Below are 15,197 nucleotides of genomic sequence, written 5' to 3'. Positions count from 1 at the left end.
ACTGAAAGTGATGAAGGAGAAAAGCCTGCAACCAAGACTACTCTACCCAGCAAGGATCTCATTCAGATTTGATGGAGAAATTAAAACCTTTACAGACAAGCAAAAGCTGAGAGAGTTCAGCACCACCAAACCAGCTTTACAACAAATGCTAAAGGAACTTCTCTAGCCAAGAAACACAAGAGAAGGAAAACACCCACAATAACGAACCCAAAACAATTAGGAAAATGGGAATAGGAACATATATATCGATAATTACCTTAAATGTAAACGGACTAAATGCTCCCACCAAAAGACACAGATTGGCTGAATGCATACAAAAACAAGACCCATATATATGCTGCCTACAAAATACCCACGTCAGACCTAGAGACACATACAGACTGAAAGTAAGGGGATGGAAAAAGATATTCCATGCAAATTAATGAAGTAAGTCAGAAAGAGAAAGACATACCGGATGCTAACACATATATATGGAACTTAAGAGAAAAGAAAATGTCATGAAGAACCTAGTGGTAAGACAGGAATAAAAACACAGACCTACTAGAGAATGGACTTGAGGATATGGGGAGGGGGAAGGGTAAACTGTGACAAAGTGAGAGAGCGACATGGACATTTATACAATACCAAATGTAAAATAGATATCTATTGGGAAGCAGCCGCATAGCACAGGGAGATCAGCTCGGTGGTTTGTGACCACCTAGAGGGGTGGGACAAGGAGGGTGGGAGGGAGGGAGGCGCAAGAGGGCAGAGATATGGCAACATATGTATATGTATAACTGATTCACTTTGTTATAAAGCAGAAACTAACACACCATTGTAAACTATACTCCAATAAAGATTTTAAAAAAATAATAAAGATGATTAATATTTTGTCACATGTGAAAAGTATATGAAATTCAAATTTAAGCATCCATAAGGTTGTACTGGAATACAGCCAGGCTCATTCAATCAGATATTGTTTATGTTTTTGAGTTTCACACACTCCTCAATTTTTGCCTCTTTGTAGGCAAGGTTTGCAGACCCTTTACCTAAGTGCTGTAACTTTGTTTTATTGTTTCTTACTGATAAGGGTTCAGACTCTGGTGGTAGATATCTTGCTTGTTAAGATAGATAAGTGACAATCTTTTTTCGAAGTTGAAGATGCAGGTGGTATCTGTTCACAGACATGATAACCCCGAAGGCTAGAGTTTTATTGCCTTGTAAAATATATACCAGTTTTGTATCTAATTTTTCCATCTTATTCTAACATTCTCTTTTCTGCTGTTGCAGCATCTTACATCCTCCTTTGAATCAGCTTTGTCATCCTGCTGGTTCCTTTATTAATGAGTTAAATACATCTCTGACATGTGCCAACTATTTATTTGAATGTTTTTAACTTTCTGAAAACTTAATTTGACATGTTCTTCTAAAATCGATTCTTTTATTAAGAAAACTCTACAGTGGTTGTTGTCAGTTCAAATTACCTACAGCAGGCCAGTCCCGTGCTTCTAACATTTGTAAGCTCTTTTCTCAAAATGCATAATGATGAAAACTGCTAGAGTCCCCTTGGAAGGGGGATCAATTTGTCTTGAACTCCATGCCCCATACACAAAGAACAAAATAGTGCCTTACAGTCAGCTGGTGGGTGGGTGCCTGTTTTCTGAGAAGTTAAAAAATTGTTTAAATTTTGTCTAGAAATGCTAATTTCTTCCCAGAAATGGCTTATAAATTACATCACTCAAAAAACCAGACCAGACTTGGGACACTGTTCCCTTCACAGACATCACAAGTTCAAGAGCAAATGCTTGAGCCCTGTCCTGAAATTTAAAGTAGAAAAGTCCAGAAGTCCAGTTTAGCCCTGTTAAAAAGAAAACCACAAGCCCAAAATGGCATCACTTGCTTGTGCTAAAAGCCCATGAAACCAAACTTAGACTCAATACCTAACCTAACCGCAATTTCGACCTTCCTCAGAAATAGTTTGAAATTTTCTGATCAGCACCAATGAGGTAATCTGTCACAAGGGTCCTCTCCATCCATCTCTCCTTCCTTCCCTCCCCCACTACTGAGGAAGAAGAGGCAATATGCATGATAAAACCCTTGCTGGTCCTTTCCATCCAAAAAGATGTCCTGGCCTAAAAATAACCATTTCTTTTCTTTTGCTAATAGCTCCCTGCCCCATCCTTCTTCCTATAAAAACCTTCCATTGTGTACAACACTTCTGAGAGCACTCTAGTTCTAGCTAGGTGGGATGCTGCCCTTATGAATTGCCTAATAAAGCTAGTCAGACTTCCAATTTACTCAGTTGAATTTTGTTTTTAACCCTTCCAGGTTTCCAACTCCTTCTTTGTCTAGGGGTCTTCTAATGCTTACAGGATTTAACTTGTTTACAGGGTCTAACTCTCCTCAGGGAGACAGTGCTGAGTAGAAACTGGACTTGCTTGTCACATTAAAGCACATAAGTTGGTCAAGGTCCCCTAATTGTGAAGCAGCCATAAAACCCAAGTATCTGTGTCCCTGCAATGGTTCCCCTCTGAGTAGTGGGCTACCAACAATAGGACAAGCAGCAGACAGGCTCCTAGGAAATTACATTTGGGAGGAACTCCCAGCCTCCTGCTCTTTCAAAGGAGCACCCCAATCTTCTACTTTTATTCTTTGCTCTTTCATTTTTTGACTTAAAAGAAATAGAAGAAAATTTACATTGCAAGAAAATTTAAACCTAGAGCAAATGATAAGGAGAGAGTGAAAGTCTTTACTGTTTAAGTGAACAGTATACAGGAAGCACCCAGTGACGTTTTGAATGAAATTATGCTTGCATCGTGTTTCAGTGTTTTACTGCTATAGGGAAAGAGGAAAGTTTACCCTCCCACAGCCATTCTCCCACCCCCAGAGTAATCTGCAAAGTTTCTGTATATCAGAACATCACTGTCACCCAGCATTTTGTTGAAGAGTTTAATCCATCCGGGGAGTTTAAATTGGATTATCCCAGTAGAGAAGGGATGAGGATTTTGAGAGTAAGGGATTATCCCAGTGAAGGGCTGGTATAACGGGGGTGGGGGGTGGGTGACCAGCCAGTGTTGAGTGATGAAGACATGAGTCTGGATTCTGAATCTAGTTGGCTTGGATTTTGGCTGGTGTGGGTAAGGTTAAAGATGGCCCCGGCCCTGTTGACCCAGGCTGGGAGTTAGGTAATATTTTATCCCCTTGAAAGCCTGACCTCAAACGGCCAGAGTTTGTAGGTCAGAAAGGTTATCCAGCAGCACGTTACTCTGTTTATTTTCTTTTTGTCATCCCTGAGTCTTGGGTCAACCCCTCCCCTGCTCTGTCCCCCACGAATTAACAGAAAGGAGCAAACCCCCGGTTGGGTCACGGTGATAAGAAGAGCCAACCGCGCCCCGCCCCGCCCCGCCCCGCCCCGCGTTAGCAGCTGGAGGTAACCTTGGCGAAGAGCCTGTTCCCTCCTCTCCACGATTTTCCCTCCCGCGAGAACTTCTGCACCGAGAATGGGCCTGGTTTTACAGATAAGGCCGAGCTTGCAGCTGAGACGAGGCGGAGCCGGGAGTGCTGCTCTTCCTTCTTTGTAGCGTTCTTGTGATGGTTAACGGAGCTGATTAAAGTGCAAAGCACAGAGTCTGGAACAACATAAGTACTCAATCAGCGGTCTCCATTATTCTCACTATCATGAGCCTGTTAGTTATAACTGGGGGTCGAAAAAAAATCAACGGAGAACCAGAAAGGTCTGCAAACGGGGCGGGACCCTGGAACCTCAAATTGAGGTGGGGGGTGGCGGGGGAGAGCCCACACCAGCAGCCAATCCAGCTGTCCCGGGGAGGAAGAGGAGGAGCCACAGCCGCCCCCGGGACCTCGTTGGTCAGCCCCGGGCCCAGCGCCTGAAACCGCTTCGCTCCGCCGCTCCACGTCTCCACCCCGCCCGAGGCCGTCGCTCCTTCCTCGCGCAGCCATGGCCTCAGGTGCCACTCCCGCGGCCGTGAAGGTAAGATTAGTCGTTCCGGATGCTGCGGTCCTCCGTGCCCTGTACGATCCCGCTCCCGCTCGGGGGGACCGCGCCTCTGGGCCGCGCGCCCAGCCAGTGCGCCCCCGCCGCGGCGTGGAGGGTCTGAGGCCGGTTAGCCCAGGGGCGGCGAGCGGGGGAGAGGGAACAATTGCAGAGTCGTCCCCCAACCTTTGGTCTCAGCTGCATCCGCAGCGCGCAGCGGGTAGGCAAGCAGTTAAGAGAGAGGGACAGCGGACCGGTGCTGCGCCCGCGCCCAACCCTTCCCGAGCACCTTTCTGGGCAGATGCGTCTGGCAGGGGCTAGCGGGTGTGCCAGGTGGGTGGGCACCTGCAGCCGCTGAGACGGGCTCCTTGAGCCCTGACCGACTTCAAAGCTTCCGCTCTGACTTGGCTCTCTGCCCGCGGCCCACGTGGGAAAACTGCATGCTTGCTCTTTTGCAAGCTTCCGGCTTTTTTGTGTGTTCTAAACTTAGGCCTTCTCTGCTTTAGGAACTCTTGAGAGTTTTTTACAACGCCGAAATGGAGTATAGGAATGCTGGGCCACTCTCTGTTTGGAGGCCTCTGGCTTTAAACTGCTTTGTTGGCAATCTTGAAAGTTAGGGATCAGTTTCCTTGTGCCCTTGGTCCTCACAGGTCTCGGTACAAGGCATCATTGTGCAGTGGGAGCTTTGGCTGGAGGAGGGCACGAGTTCCGAGGATTGCAACAAGTTTCCCTGGGGCTTTGACGCACTTCTTCCTGGTTGATGTCTCGCAGGGAGAGACTGTAGAATTACAGTCCACAGAAATAAACAGGATCAAAGTTAAGATCTCTTCCAGGCTGTTTATGATCAGCTAAAAACTCAGTTGACTTGTTTGGCTGTAGAAATTCTTGGTCGTGAGATAGGAAGGCCCGTCGCCTTCAAGTCTCTCTCTTGACTCCGCGTTTTGTGTTCAGTTCCCCCTGGAGAAGGCAAATCTCTGAGATCAGTGTGTAATCAACCAGAGTGATTAGCTTAGTAGGCCCTTGCAGCTTTCAGACACTTGATGTCAGGGGGTGGGCTGGGGAGAGCTGCAGTCACATTTAGATACTGTATTCCGTTTGCCATTTTGAAAAGAATCTTGCATTAAACAAATATTGTAGAATGCCTCTTCCTTATCAGTCATGGAGAACAAAGAAGAATTTTTATGAAGCTCTTTTTCATTTCAGTAAAATGGGAACATTACTGCAGGGTTTGCTGGGACCTTAGAATTGTATTGTCTTTCTAGCACATGGCTGAAACTTATTAAATGGTAGTGCTTCTAAGTGAGGGAGATGAGATTAATTTTGAACATCTTTTCTCCAAAAATTACATTATGATAGGCCACAGTTTTCAGTGGGCAGGCAGGAAACTATTGCCTTTCCTTTACAGGAATACACTTAAAGTGACATTAAAAATAGAGAGCAGTGGTATTTAAAACAGTCTCACTTTAACCTGGTTTTGCATTCTCCCTGCCACAGTTTCCCTTTAAAATTAGTGCAGTGCATTTAAGTGCAGAATGGGCACTGTGATCAGAGCCCTGATGTAAATATTGAATGATGTACATTTTTGTTCTTGGCCAGCTCCTGAATATAAAATTAATAGGTACAAATAGTGCTAGGCCTGCCTGCTGATTTCTCTCTTTGGGGTTAGAACAGGTGATAATTTTGCTGTTGCAAATCCATGATTCCTACACCACTTCTGCCAGACTGCTGAGGCAACATCCTATATAGAAAACATGAACTGCTAGTGTCCAGAGCAAAATAAGCTAATGGAAACCATATCCTATCCCCAGATCATAAAATATAGAGCTGGAGTGTTCCTTAAGACCATATAACCACACAAACCTCTTTTTGTGGACATAAAGCTGAGGCCCAGAAAGGTCACCTAAGGAGTCCAGAATTATAGTTGGACCTAGGTAGTGATAGAATTGGCCTAGAGCCTGGCATTCCACCAACTACATGTTGTGAGCCATTTCTGAAATCTGACATGTGGTCCCGGTGCCCTGTTTTATTCTGTTGACAAAGGTCATGCAGCCTTAAGGAAGGGGGAGTGTAGAGTGTTTGCATGAAGCAAGCTGCCTGCCGAATGCCCAGTGGATACTCTCCCATAGTATTAGTAGCAGCCACTGTCTGGGAGGACCTCAGGGAGGCAGTGTCCTCCGGCAACAGCCACGGGCAGTGGCATGCTTGGCCATGCAGAGGGCTGAACCGATCTCTGGCATTCCGGAGGGCTCCTGTAATGGGCCATGGCTCCCCTAGGCAGCTGCCCAGCTTTTACTCTGAGGGATTAAAAATAACTCTTGTTTACATGGTTGCTATGACAAGGAGGGGATATGGTCCCATCATAGTTGGGTAGTGGGCTATAAACAAAATGGTATCAATATTAAGGGGGATGGGCAAGTCTAGACTGTGGAGAACAGGCCTTTGAAACTCTCCTTTTCGATGGCTGAGTGCGGCCAGCAAAGGCCTTCACACTGAAAGTCCTTGAGTGACCTTCAGAAACTGGTGGACAACCCACAGGCCCCAGTCAGAAACCAAATGACCAATGAGCCTTCATTTTTTGCCTAGAGACACAATGCCATTTGGGGTACGACAATTCCTCCCTTAGTATAACTGTCCTGAGCATTGTAGGACATTGTACACATCCTGGGTCCCCTCTCCCCACAAAATGCTGGTAGCACTCCCTCCAGTCATTGTGGCAGCCAGAAATTTCCCCGTGGATTTCCAGGCGCCTCTCAGGAGAGCCTCAGCACTTGGTTGAGGACCCCTGGGCTATAAATCCCTGAGACAGAGACTGCCTGGTGAGGAGATGAAGAAGCAGCCAGGTTGGTGTCCTGAGCAGCAGAGAAAAACAGAGATGGGGGCTTTTTTGCTGTTGTTACTTTGAGAAAGGGGTGTGTGTGTGTGTGTGTGTCTGCTTTGGGTCTTTATTGTGGTGCGCGGGCTTCATCTTGAGGTGGCTCCTTGTGAGGCACGGGCTCTAGGCACACAGGTTTCAGTAGTTGTGGCACGTGGGCTCAGTAGTTGTGGCTCATGGGCTCTAGAGCTCAGGCTCAGTAGTTGTGGCTCACGGGCCTAGTTGCTCCGCGGCATGTGGGATCTTCCCAGACCAGGGGTTGAACCCGTGTCCCCTACATTGGCAGGCGGATTCCTATCCCCTGCACCACCAGGGAAATCCCTGAGGAAGGTTTTTTGATTGTGATTATAATCATGGTATTCTAGTCTGTGCCTCAAAAGCATCTAAAGCAGTAGTTCTCAAAGCCTGTGCTGCATCTGCACCCTCCTGGGAATTTGTTAGAAATGCAAATTCTTGGGCCCTTCCCCAATCCTGCTGAATCTGAAATAGGGAGGTGGGCAGCAAATTGGATTTTCAAGAGCCTCAGTATATTCAGGTACCCGCTAAAATGTGATAACCATTGGCCATGGAGCTTTGAAAAGGCTGGGCATCTGCATTTTTAACAAGTTCCTCAGGTGTTTCTTAGTGAACTAGTTTCCTTGGCTGCTCTCACAACCACCACAAACTGGAGGGCATAGAACAACACAGGTGTAGTCGCTTAACAATTCTAGCAGTCACAAGTCCAGGATGAGTCCTATGGAGCTAAAATCAAGATGTCAGTAGGGCAGGTCCTCTTGGAGGATCTAAGGGAGAATGTTTCCTTGCTTTTTCCGGCTTCTAGAGATCACCAGCGTTCCTTGGCTCTGGGCCCTACATTACATCGCCTTTTCTCCCCCTGCTTCCATCATCACATCGCCTTCTTCCTCATTCGACCTTATTAAAAGGACCCTTGTGATTACATTTAGGGTCCACCCAGATAATCCAGAATCATCCCCCCCATCTCAAAATCATTAATCACACAGGTAACATGCACAGGTTCTCGTAATTAGAATGCTGACAGGCTCTCTTGCAGGAGCCATTATTCAGCCTATGATGCTCAGCTAGCCCAGATTTTAGAAATTGATGATCTGGGCCCTAGAGCAAGGGTGCTCAATTATGGCTACACATTAGAACCACCTGAGGAGCTTTAAGAAAAATAACAACTCTGTCTTGCTCAATTAGAATATCTGGAATCTGGGACCTGGGCTTTGGTACTGAAAGCTCCCCTGGGGATTCTAGTATCCAGCAGCTGACCCAGGAGGAGCACCAGGAAGAACGCTATGCTCTTCCACAAGTGAAGGAGAGTGCTACAGAGTACAGCAAGCTTTGAGGAAAATCCTCCTCAAAAAGTCACTGACCACTTCCGGAAGTGAACTGTATATTCAAAGAGGGTGTCTGCCCATTAGAATAATATCTTGACTTTGCAAGGAGAGGTTGGTTAAATTAAAAACTACAGATGTTCTGAACCTGAAGTTATTTTGGATTAGCACTCCCCCCAAGACCTCATTTAATTTTAATTACCTCTTCAAAGACCCTATTTCAAAAAATAGTCAAATCCTGCCCTTTGATGATGGCTAATCATCAAAGAAAGGCAAATCAAGACCACAATGAGATCATCTCACACCTGTCAAAATGGCTATCATCAAAAAGTCTACAAATAACAAATGTTGATGGAAGCAACCTAAGTGCCCATGAGCAGACGAAAGGATAAAGAAGTGGTATATATATACACAATGGAATATTAGGCATAAGAAAAGAATGAAATTCTCCACTTCATGGGGTGCTAGGTTCCTCCATGTAGTATAAAGTGATGGTGAACGGCTGTTGAAACCAAGTGGGGTATGTGAAATCTCCTGTGGCTGGTACCAGGGGAAGTGGACACAGGGTAGGGGTTGGTGTGAACCCTTTTGGCATCGTTGGAAGTAACCATTCTGGCTGGGTAAGCCAACATTTAGATAAAATGCTTACACAGTCTCAGGAAGTCAAACCATCTCTTCTTTTTGAGGAGTTTGACTTGGTGGTCTGCAAGTGGAAAAGTGTGGGATGAATCAACTTGCTGTTAAAATCTAGCAATGGCCTTGATGGACCAGGGGGTCCTTATTTCAGAACTTTATCTTGTGTAGTGAAGAAGTCCTGGCTGGGCAGAATTGGCCTAGAAATTCCATCTCAGACCTTGAACACTTTTCCTAAGCATTCCTAGGACTGCTTGGACTGAGGGCGATGCCTCTGGCCTAGGAAGCCTGGTAAGTATGCATGAGATCATGCATGGACAGCCCCCTCCCTTCCAAGGTGGTTCACTCAGGTGCCCAGAGTTGCTGTTTCCATGCTTGCTCTGTGACCTTGGTCCAGAACTTGAACTCTGAGGACCAGTTTCTTCATAACATGGAGACAAATTTCTAATAGGTTGTGGTGTTTATCAAGGATTCCAGGGGATACTGGGAGGTAGTACATAATAGTGGTTGAGTATGAAAGACCTGGGTTCCAATCCCAGCTTTGCTCTTTATAATTTGCTCTTTGGACAAATTTCTTTTAAGTTTTGTGTTTCTCTTTCCTCTTTTATAAAATGGGTGTTACACTATAGGGCCCATCTTACAGGGTGGTTGTGAAAATTAAATGAGGTAAGGCCCCTGGAGAACTTGGCCACAGTGCCTGTGACATGTAAATGCAAAGACACAGTTACTTTATCAAGGCAGGTACTGAGTTGACCATTTGAATTTAGAGGCTGGAGGGGAATGACAGGCCACTGGTGCTTGGGAGTTTCGTCCCATAGTTATACTTTACCATGGAGCCAGCAGGTGGCGACATTGCCATATCTTGGCACTGCTGGCCTCCGTCTGCAGCAAGAAAAAGGTTAGGGATTGAGTTCCCTGGTGTGGCTGTACTCAGTTGCTACACTTGTCCTGTGTCCCTTCCAAGATATGGGTTTTGAGAAACAACTTGAGCCAGTTTGACTGGACGGGCTCTCCTGCAGATAACTCCAGTGCCAGAGAACACATCCTGGCCTTTCTGATGAGCTGTAACGGCTCTTGTTTTCACACCCAGTACTAAATATTCCTCACTGAGGGCTGAGTTAGCAGCTACCCAGTGCATGGTCATCATGCAGCCAGAGTGTTTTGGGCTGAAGTTTGGGGCTGCTGAGGGTGGGCTCCAGGGCACTGAACTTCAGCAAGACCCCAACTGGCATTTCTTATTCACTGCTGTGAGGCTGGGCTGGCTTGCCTAAACAGAGGGTGGTTTCAAAACCAAGTCTGGTTTGTTTTGTATATACGAGTCTGAGTCCAGTGTTAGATCCAGAATGCGAGATGCCATGGCCCAGGGGAACGGCCAGAAACAGCCAAGGCAGAGTGGTAGTATTTTTTTAAAAAAAGGAAGCAAAAACACCAGACGTTTCCATGAGTAGTAGAGTCCCCAGAGGGTAGGCTGAGAGTAATTTCAAAGTCAGCAACTCAGTTCGGCGGTCTGAGGTGATGACATGGGCTGGACAGTTCATTGCACCCCCTACCCCATCCCAACTATGATCTGTGGTTCTTCGGCCTTACATGAAATGATAAAATAAAGACACCAGCTAGAGGATGGGTTAGGATTTCATAAAATAGTGCGATTTTAAAAATTTCTACTGAACTGAAATGAATTTAAACCCACTGACTTAAGTGAACACTTCTGTTGATTTGAAAACTGCAGTCCTGTATTGATCAGTCTTTACCTACAATGTTAAGTTGTAACAAAGAAAAATGTTGACTTGCTGTAGAATATGTAACCTGCTGTGGTTTCAACAATGTACCACAAGGTGGCAGCAACTTCAAAAACTGGTTTAGCCACTTGAGGATGCTTTCCAAGTACTAAATCGTGTAACCTGCAGTTCTTTGTAAAAATCTTACTCAATCGCCCTTTTTCTTATTTTGTTGATTTATTTTTCTAGGAAATAGGGCCAGAGAGGTAACTATTTTCCCACATACTAGTATAAATCAACTGTGTAACCTGATCTCAAAATTATTTAATTCAGATGTTCAGTTAATTTTTAACTTTGGAGTTTTGTTCTCAAGGAGCTACTTCCGCTGAGTAGAAATTTTACTCAAGTGACAATAGATTTAAAGCTGTTCATTGAAAAAAAAATGCTCAGGTGACTTTTTATTAGGTTTCTAGTTCATCTCTGTAGCCTGTTGCTGACAATTTAAATAGTATTTTTCCTTTAGGAAGTATCAACCCAGGGAAACCTTCCTAATGATTTCAGTTATTTCATATTTAGTTAACAGTTTCGTTAATATATTTAGTTACCTTTGTAATTGTTTTTGTTCAGGTGTCTTAATCATCAAATTAGATTAACTCTATAGGGTAATATCAGGGTTTTTAGACTCAGATTACTTCCTGAAGACGAGGACAATTAAGTTAATGTCTGGAAAATGCAATAAGACACTTGAAAATAATTTGGAACTAAAGACCTTTGAATTACTTACATTTACATGTATATGAATGACAGCTGGAGTTCATAAATATAGAGGCTAACTTTTCATGCTATTCCAGATTCCTCTTTCTGTGATCCCTTACAGCTCTGATTTTAGTGGCATAGGGAAGAAAATCTCTCGTTTCTTTATCAAGTGCGGTAATGAGGAGAAATCCTTACCAAATGGAAATGCTGAATATTTTCTATCCTAGTTGTTTTTTGAACGTTTATTCCATCACGCATTTAGTAGAGATAATAAAATTGGTTAGAAAGTACTTTCTCCAACCATATTTACCTATTTTTAGGTTTGGCTTTATGATTTAAACTAGTTGAAGTACGTTTCCATGCTAATTTGTTATTTAGATAGTCAGCAAGAACATGATTTAGTCCGAAAAGGTGACTCATGCTTTGGTTATTTCTGGAATATAGAAGGCTTTCGAATGTTTGCTGAATAAATGATTGCTTTTCAGGAATGTTCAGATTTTTAAAATAACTAGGGCTTACCAGGAATGGAGAAGAGCATATAGTATGGATAAACGAATTTGCTTAAAATAATGATTTTGTTTCTACTGCAAACTGATCAAATGTGATATCTTTTTATTGTCTCCTTCAGATTGGAATAATTGGTGGGACAGGCCTGGATGATCCAGAAATCTTAGAAGGAAGAACCGAAAAATATGTGGACACTCCATTTGGCAAGGTTAATATCCAGTTAGTGGAGACATACTAGCTTTTTTCTTTCTCCTTGCTGGCTTGATTTTTAAGTTAAAAAATCTTTTTAAATTGCTTTTGTCTTGGCAGCACAGGGCTGCCTGCCCCAGGCTGAGAGAGGCCAGGAGTTTCTGTTACTGGGCTCTGCCAACTGAGACAGTATCCCTGAGATTGCCTTGGACTTGACTACTGAGAACATGGCTTTTAAATGTGTACAAATAATTTCTTAATTATATCCCTAGAAGCCAGATGCTCATTTCAAACACAGGAACTGTACTCTCCAGATCACTGCATTCAAATCAGCTTCTAATTTGGGGCCTATCGGTCATACCACAGTCTTTAACAAATGGGAGGAAATATCTAATGGCCTTTTCTTAGTAAGCCCTGGCCCAAAGGGGGATTTTGGGGGAATGAGAACACAACTGCATAACTGACTTGGAAATAAAACACTCCTCCTTTTCTATTAAAAGGAGGCTGTTTAGTTCTCCCAGCTAGGGTGAGGGTGTCTGCCTTCTCCTAACTCCATAGGGCTACTTCCAAATGCTGTGGTTCCTCTGATCCTCCTACGAAGATCCCTGTATTTGGCAATCCCAACCAAACCCTCCTTTTCAGCCAAGTCCTTAGATTTTATCCGGTATCCTCCAAGTCCTGCTGTCAGCTTGTTCACTTCTTAGCCTCATGTTTTCTTAACCTCCTAGGTTCTCAGACTTTTTCCTCCATTACCTGAGGTCATCTTGTGGCCATCTTAGACCTGGTTAACACAGCAAACGGTTCCAGTGCTGAGTTCTTAAATTCCCTGATAGGGGCCTCCTATTCCTTTTGCATTCCACTCTCACACCTGTTCTTGAACCTGCTAAATAGCCTTGACACATCTGTGTATGATCAGTGTGGCATCAGAGTCTCCAGGGGTGTTTGCTACAAATAGATCTTACTAAATGCTACCTACCCACGCACGCTTCTAAGTCTTACGAATCTCTGTACTGGTAGAGAGGGCTCAGTAAATATTGAGTGACTAAGTTGATCCATCAAATCTAGACTCTTTTACTTCTTTGAAATATACCCTCAGACCCCAAGTTTCTATGAATCCTACTACAGATGAACAATTGAAATGGCAGCTTTTTGATTGTTTCTATATGTGTTTTTAAATCACTGACTTGTAACCATTTTTCACTGTGTGCAGCCTTCTGATGCCTTAATTTTGGGGAAAATAAAGAATGTTGATTGCGTCCTCCTTGCAAGGTAACGTATTTCAAGCTTTTGAATGTTACTACTAAAGAACATTTTAAATTTTACTTAAATTGTGAAAAGAGTAATGATGCAGGTATGAGTTTTTAATGTGTTGGTGGAGCCATAGCATCTGAGTCATCTTTATCGCTTACAGTTTCAGGGTAGGTTTTACTGACTTTGGAGATTAAAGATCTTGCCTATCCCCCCTTAGGTTGGCAAAATGTTTAGAACAATCCAATGAGTGATGCAATGATTTGACTAAACTTGAAGCTCTGCTTTCAGTTCTAGCTGCAAGAGGAAATGTTTTCTTTTGTTCTTTTCTGTCTTTTATCTTCTAGTTAACAAGATCAAGAAAAACTGCTTCATTCATGACCCCTTGTGTAGTAATAGTTGTATATTTGTGGGGAGTGGGTTTCGGGTCACTGAAGTGGGTTCTCGGTGGTGTCTACACCCTTATTGCCTTGACAAGGCTCGTGCTGTTCCCTAAAGAGAAGAGCAAGTCATTTTATCACAGTTAGAAATTAGTCAGACTGCATGTATTAGCTTTCTATTGCTGCATAACAAATGACCACAAATTTAGCAGCCTGAAATAGCATACATTATCCCACAGTTTCCAGGTAACCCGAGTGTGGGCACAGCTCATCTGCGTCCTCTTCAGGGTCACACAAGTATATATTGTGTCACATGGGTATATTTAAGTGCTTGTTCTTATCTGGAGCTCCAGGTCCTCGTTCAAGCTCATGTAGGAGTTGGCAGAACTCAGTTCCTCAGGGTTGAAGGACTGAGGCCGTCAGCTCCTAGAGGCTGTCCATGTTCCCTGCTTTGTGGCCCTCCCCGTGGGCAGTTCACAAGACAGCAGCTTGCTGCTGCAAGGCCAGCAGGAGGGCCAGGTACTGCATGCTGGCAGGCTGGGGACTGATCATGGGAGTGACTCCCAGCACCTTCCGCTGTGTTCTGTTGGTTGGAAGCATCTCAGGTCCGCCCACAGTCGAGAAGGAAGGAATTATTCAGAGCATGAAAATGAAGACCACCCTAGGGTCTGTCTGCCACACTGCATTTTTGAAACGGAAGTGGCTTTGCTGAGTCCAGTAAAACTAAATTTTAGTTCTAGATGGTCGCATAGGGTTGATTTCAGGCAACCTTCTTTGTTGGTCTGTGGTCATTGCTGGAGAAACGCTTAATTTTTTCCAGACTGTAAGAGAAAATGGTTCGTGTTGTAGCCCCATGGTGAAGGTTTTATACTCTTGCCAGCTGAAATGAAGTGTGTCGGACTGTGAACCACTTCATGCAGTGGTTCTTAACTCCTTTTGATATGTGAATTTCTTTTGAAAACCTAATCAGAGATTTGGAGACCAGCCTTAGAAAAAATGCATGTACAGTAGTCCCTTCTTACCCACGGTTTCAGTTACCCATAGTCAACTGTGGTCCAAAAGTATTAAATGGAAAAGTCTAGAAATAAACAATTCATAAGTTTTAAATCTTGTGCCATCCCACCCCCTCTGCTCGGGTCAGGAATCATTCCTTTGTCCAGCATATCCACGCTGTGTACACTACCCACCTGTTAGTATAGGAAAAAAACATAGCATATATGGAGGTCAGTACTATACGCAGTTTCAAGCAGCCACAGGGGGGTCTTGTAACACATTTCCTGTGGATAAGCGGGGACTACCATACTTTCTGGGCATTCATGGACTTCCACCTTCTGAGAGGTCGTTTATGACCTTGGGGTAAAAACCCTCATATGCTAATGCTTGTCTGCAATTATGTACAAATTATTTCCATATTCTTAATTCTGTTGTTGGTGAAGAAGAGACATTAAAGTTTATTTCAAAATATCAATATGGAATGATACAAGGGATATTGGATAGCAACCCTGTGGTGCAGGGTTTTTTATTATCCATTTTACAGATCAAAAAAAAAAAATTGGGGGCTGAGAAAGCTGAGTGATTTTGATG

General features: G+C 44.0%; 1 protein-coding gene across 1 annotated transcript in view; it reads left to right on the top strand.

Moving 5' to 3' along the window:
• Window positions 1–3,438: 3,438 nt before the first annotated feature.
• MTAP (methylthioadenosine phosphorylase) overlaps window positions 3,439–15,197 on the top strand; it is a 38,426-nt gene continuing 26,667 nt past the window's right edge. The window contains exons 1-3 of the mRNA XM_024738078.1: window positions 3,439–3,970; window positions 11,918–12,004; window positions 13,196–13,254. Coding sequence (XP_024593846.1) covers window positions 3,938–3,970; window positions 11,918–12,004; window positions 13,196–13,254 — 179 coding nt within the window. The 5' untranslated portion in view covers window positions 3,439–3,937. The remainder of the gene's footprint in view (window positions 3,971–11,917; window positions 12,005–13,195; window positions 13,255–15,197) is intronic.

Source organism: Neophocaena asiaeorientalis, unplaced genomic scaffold (genome assembly GCF_003031525.2).
Source record: "Neophocaena asiaeorientalis asiaeorientalis breed wild unplaced genomic scaffold, Neophocaena_asiaeorientalis_V1.1 scaffold460, whole genome shotgun sequence".
In the NCBI taxonomy this organism is placed as follows: Eukaryota; Metazoa; Chordata; class Mammalia; order Artiodactyla; family Phocoenidae; genus Neophocaena; species Neophocaena asiaeorientalis.
The sequence above is the reverse complement of the archived record's forward strand: the minus strand, read 5'-3'. Positions and strand labels throughout refer to the sequence as shown.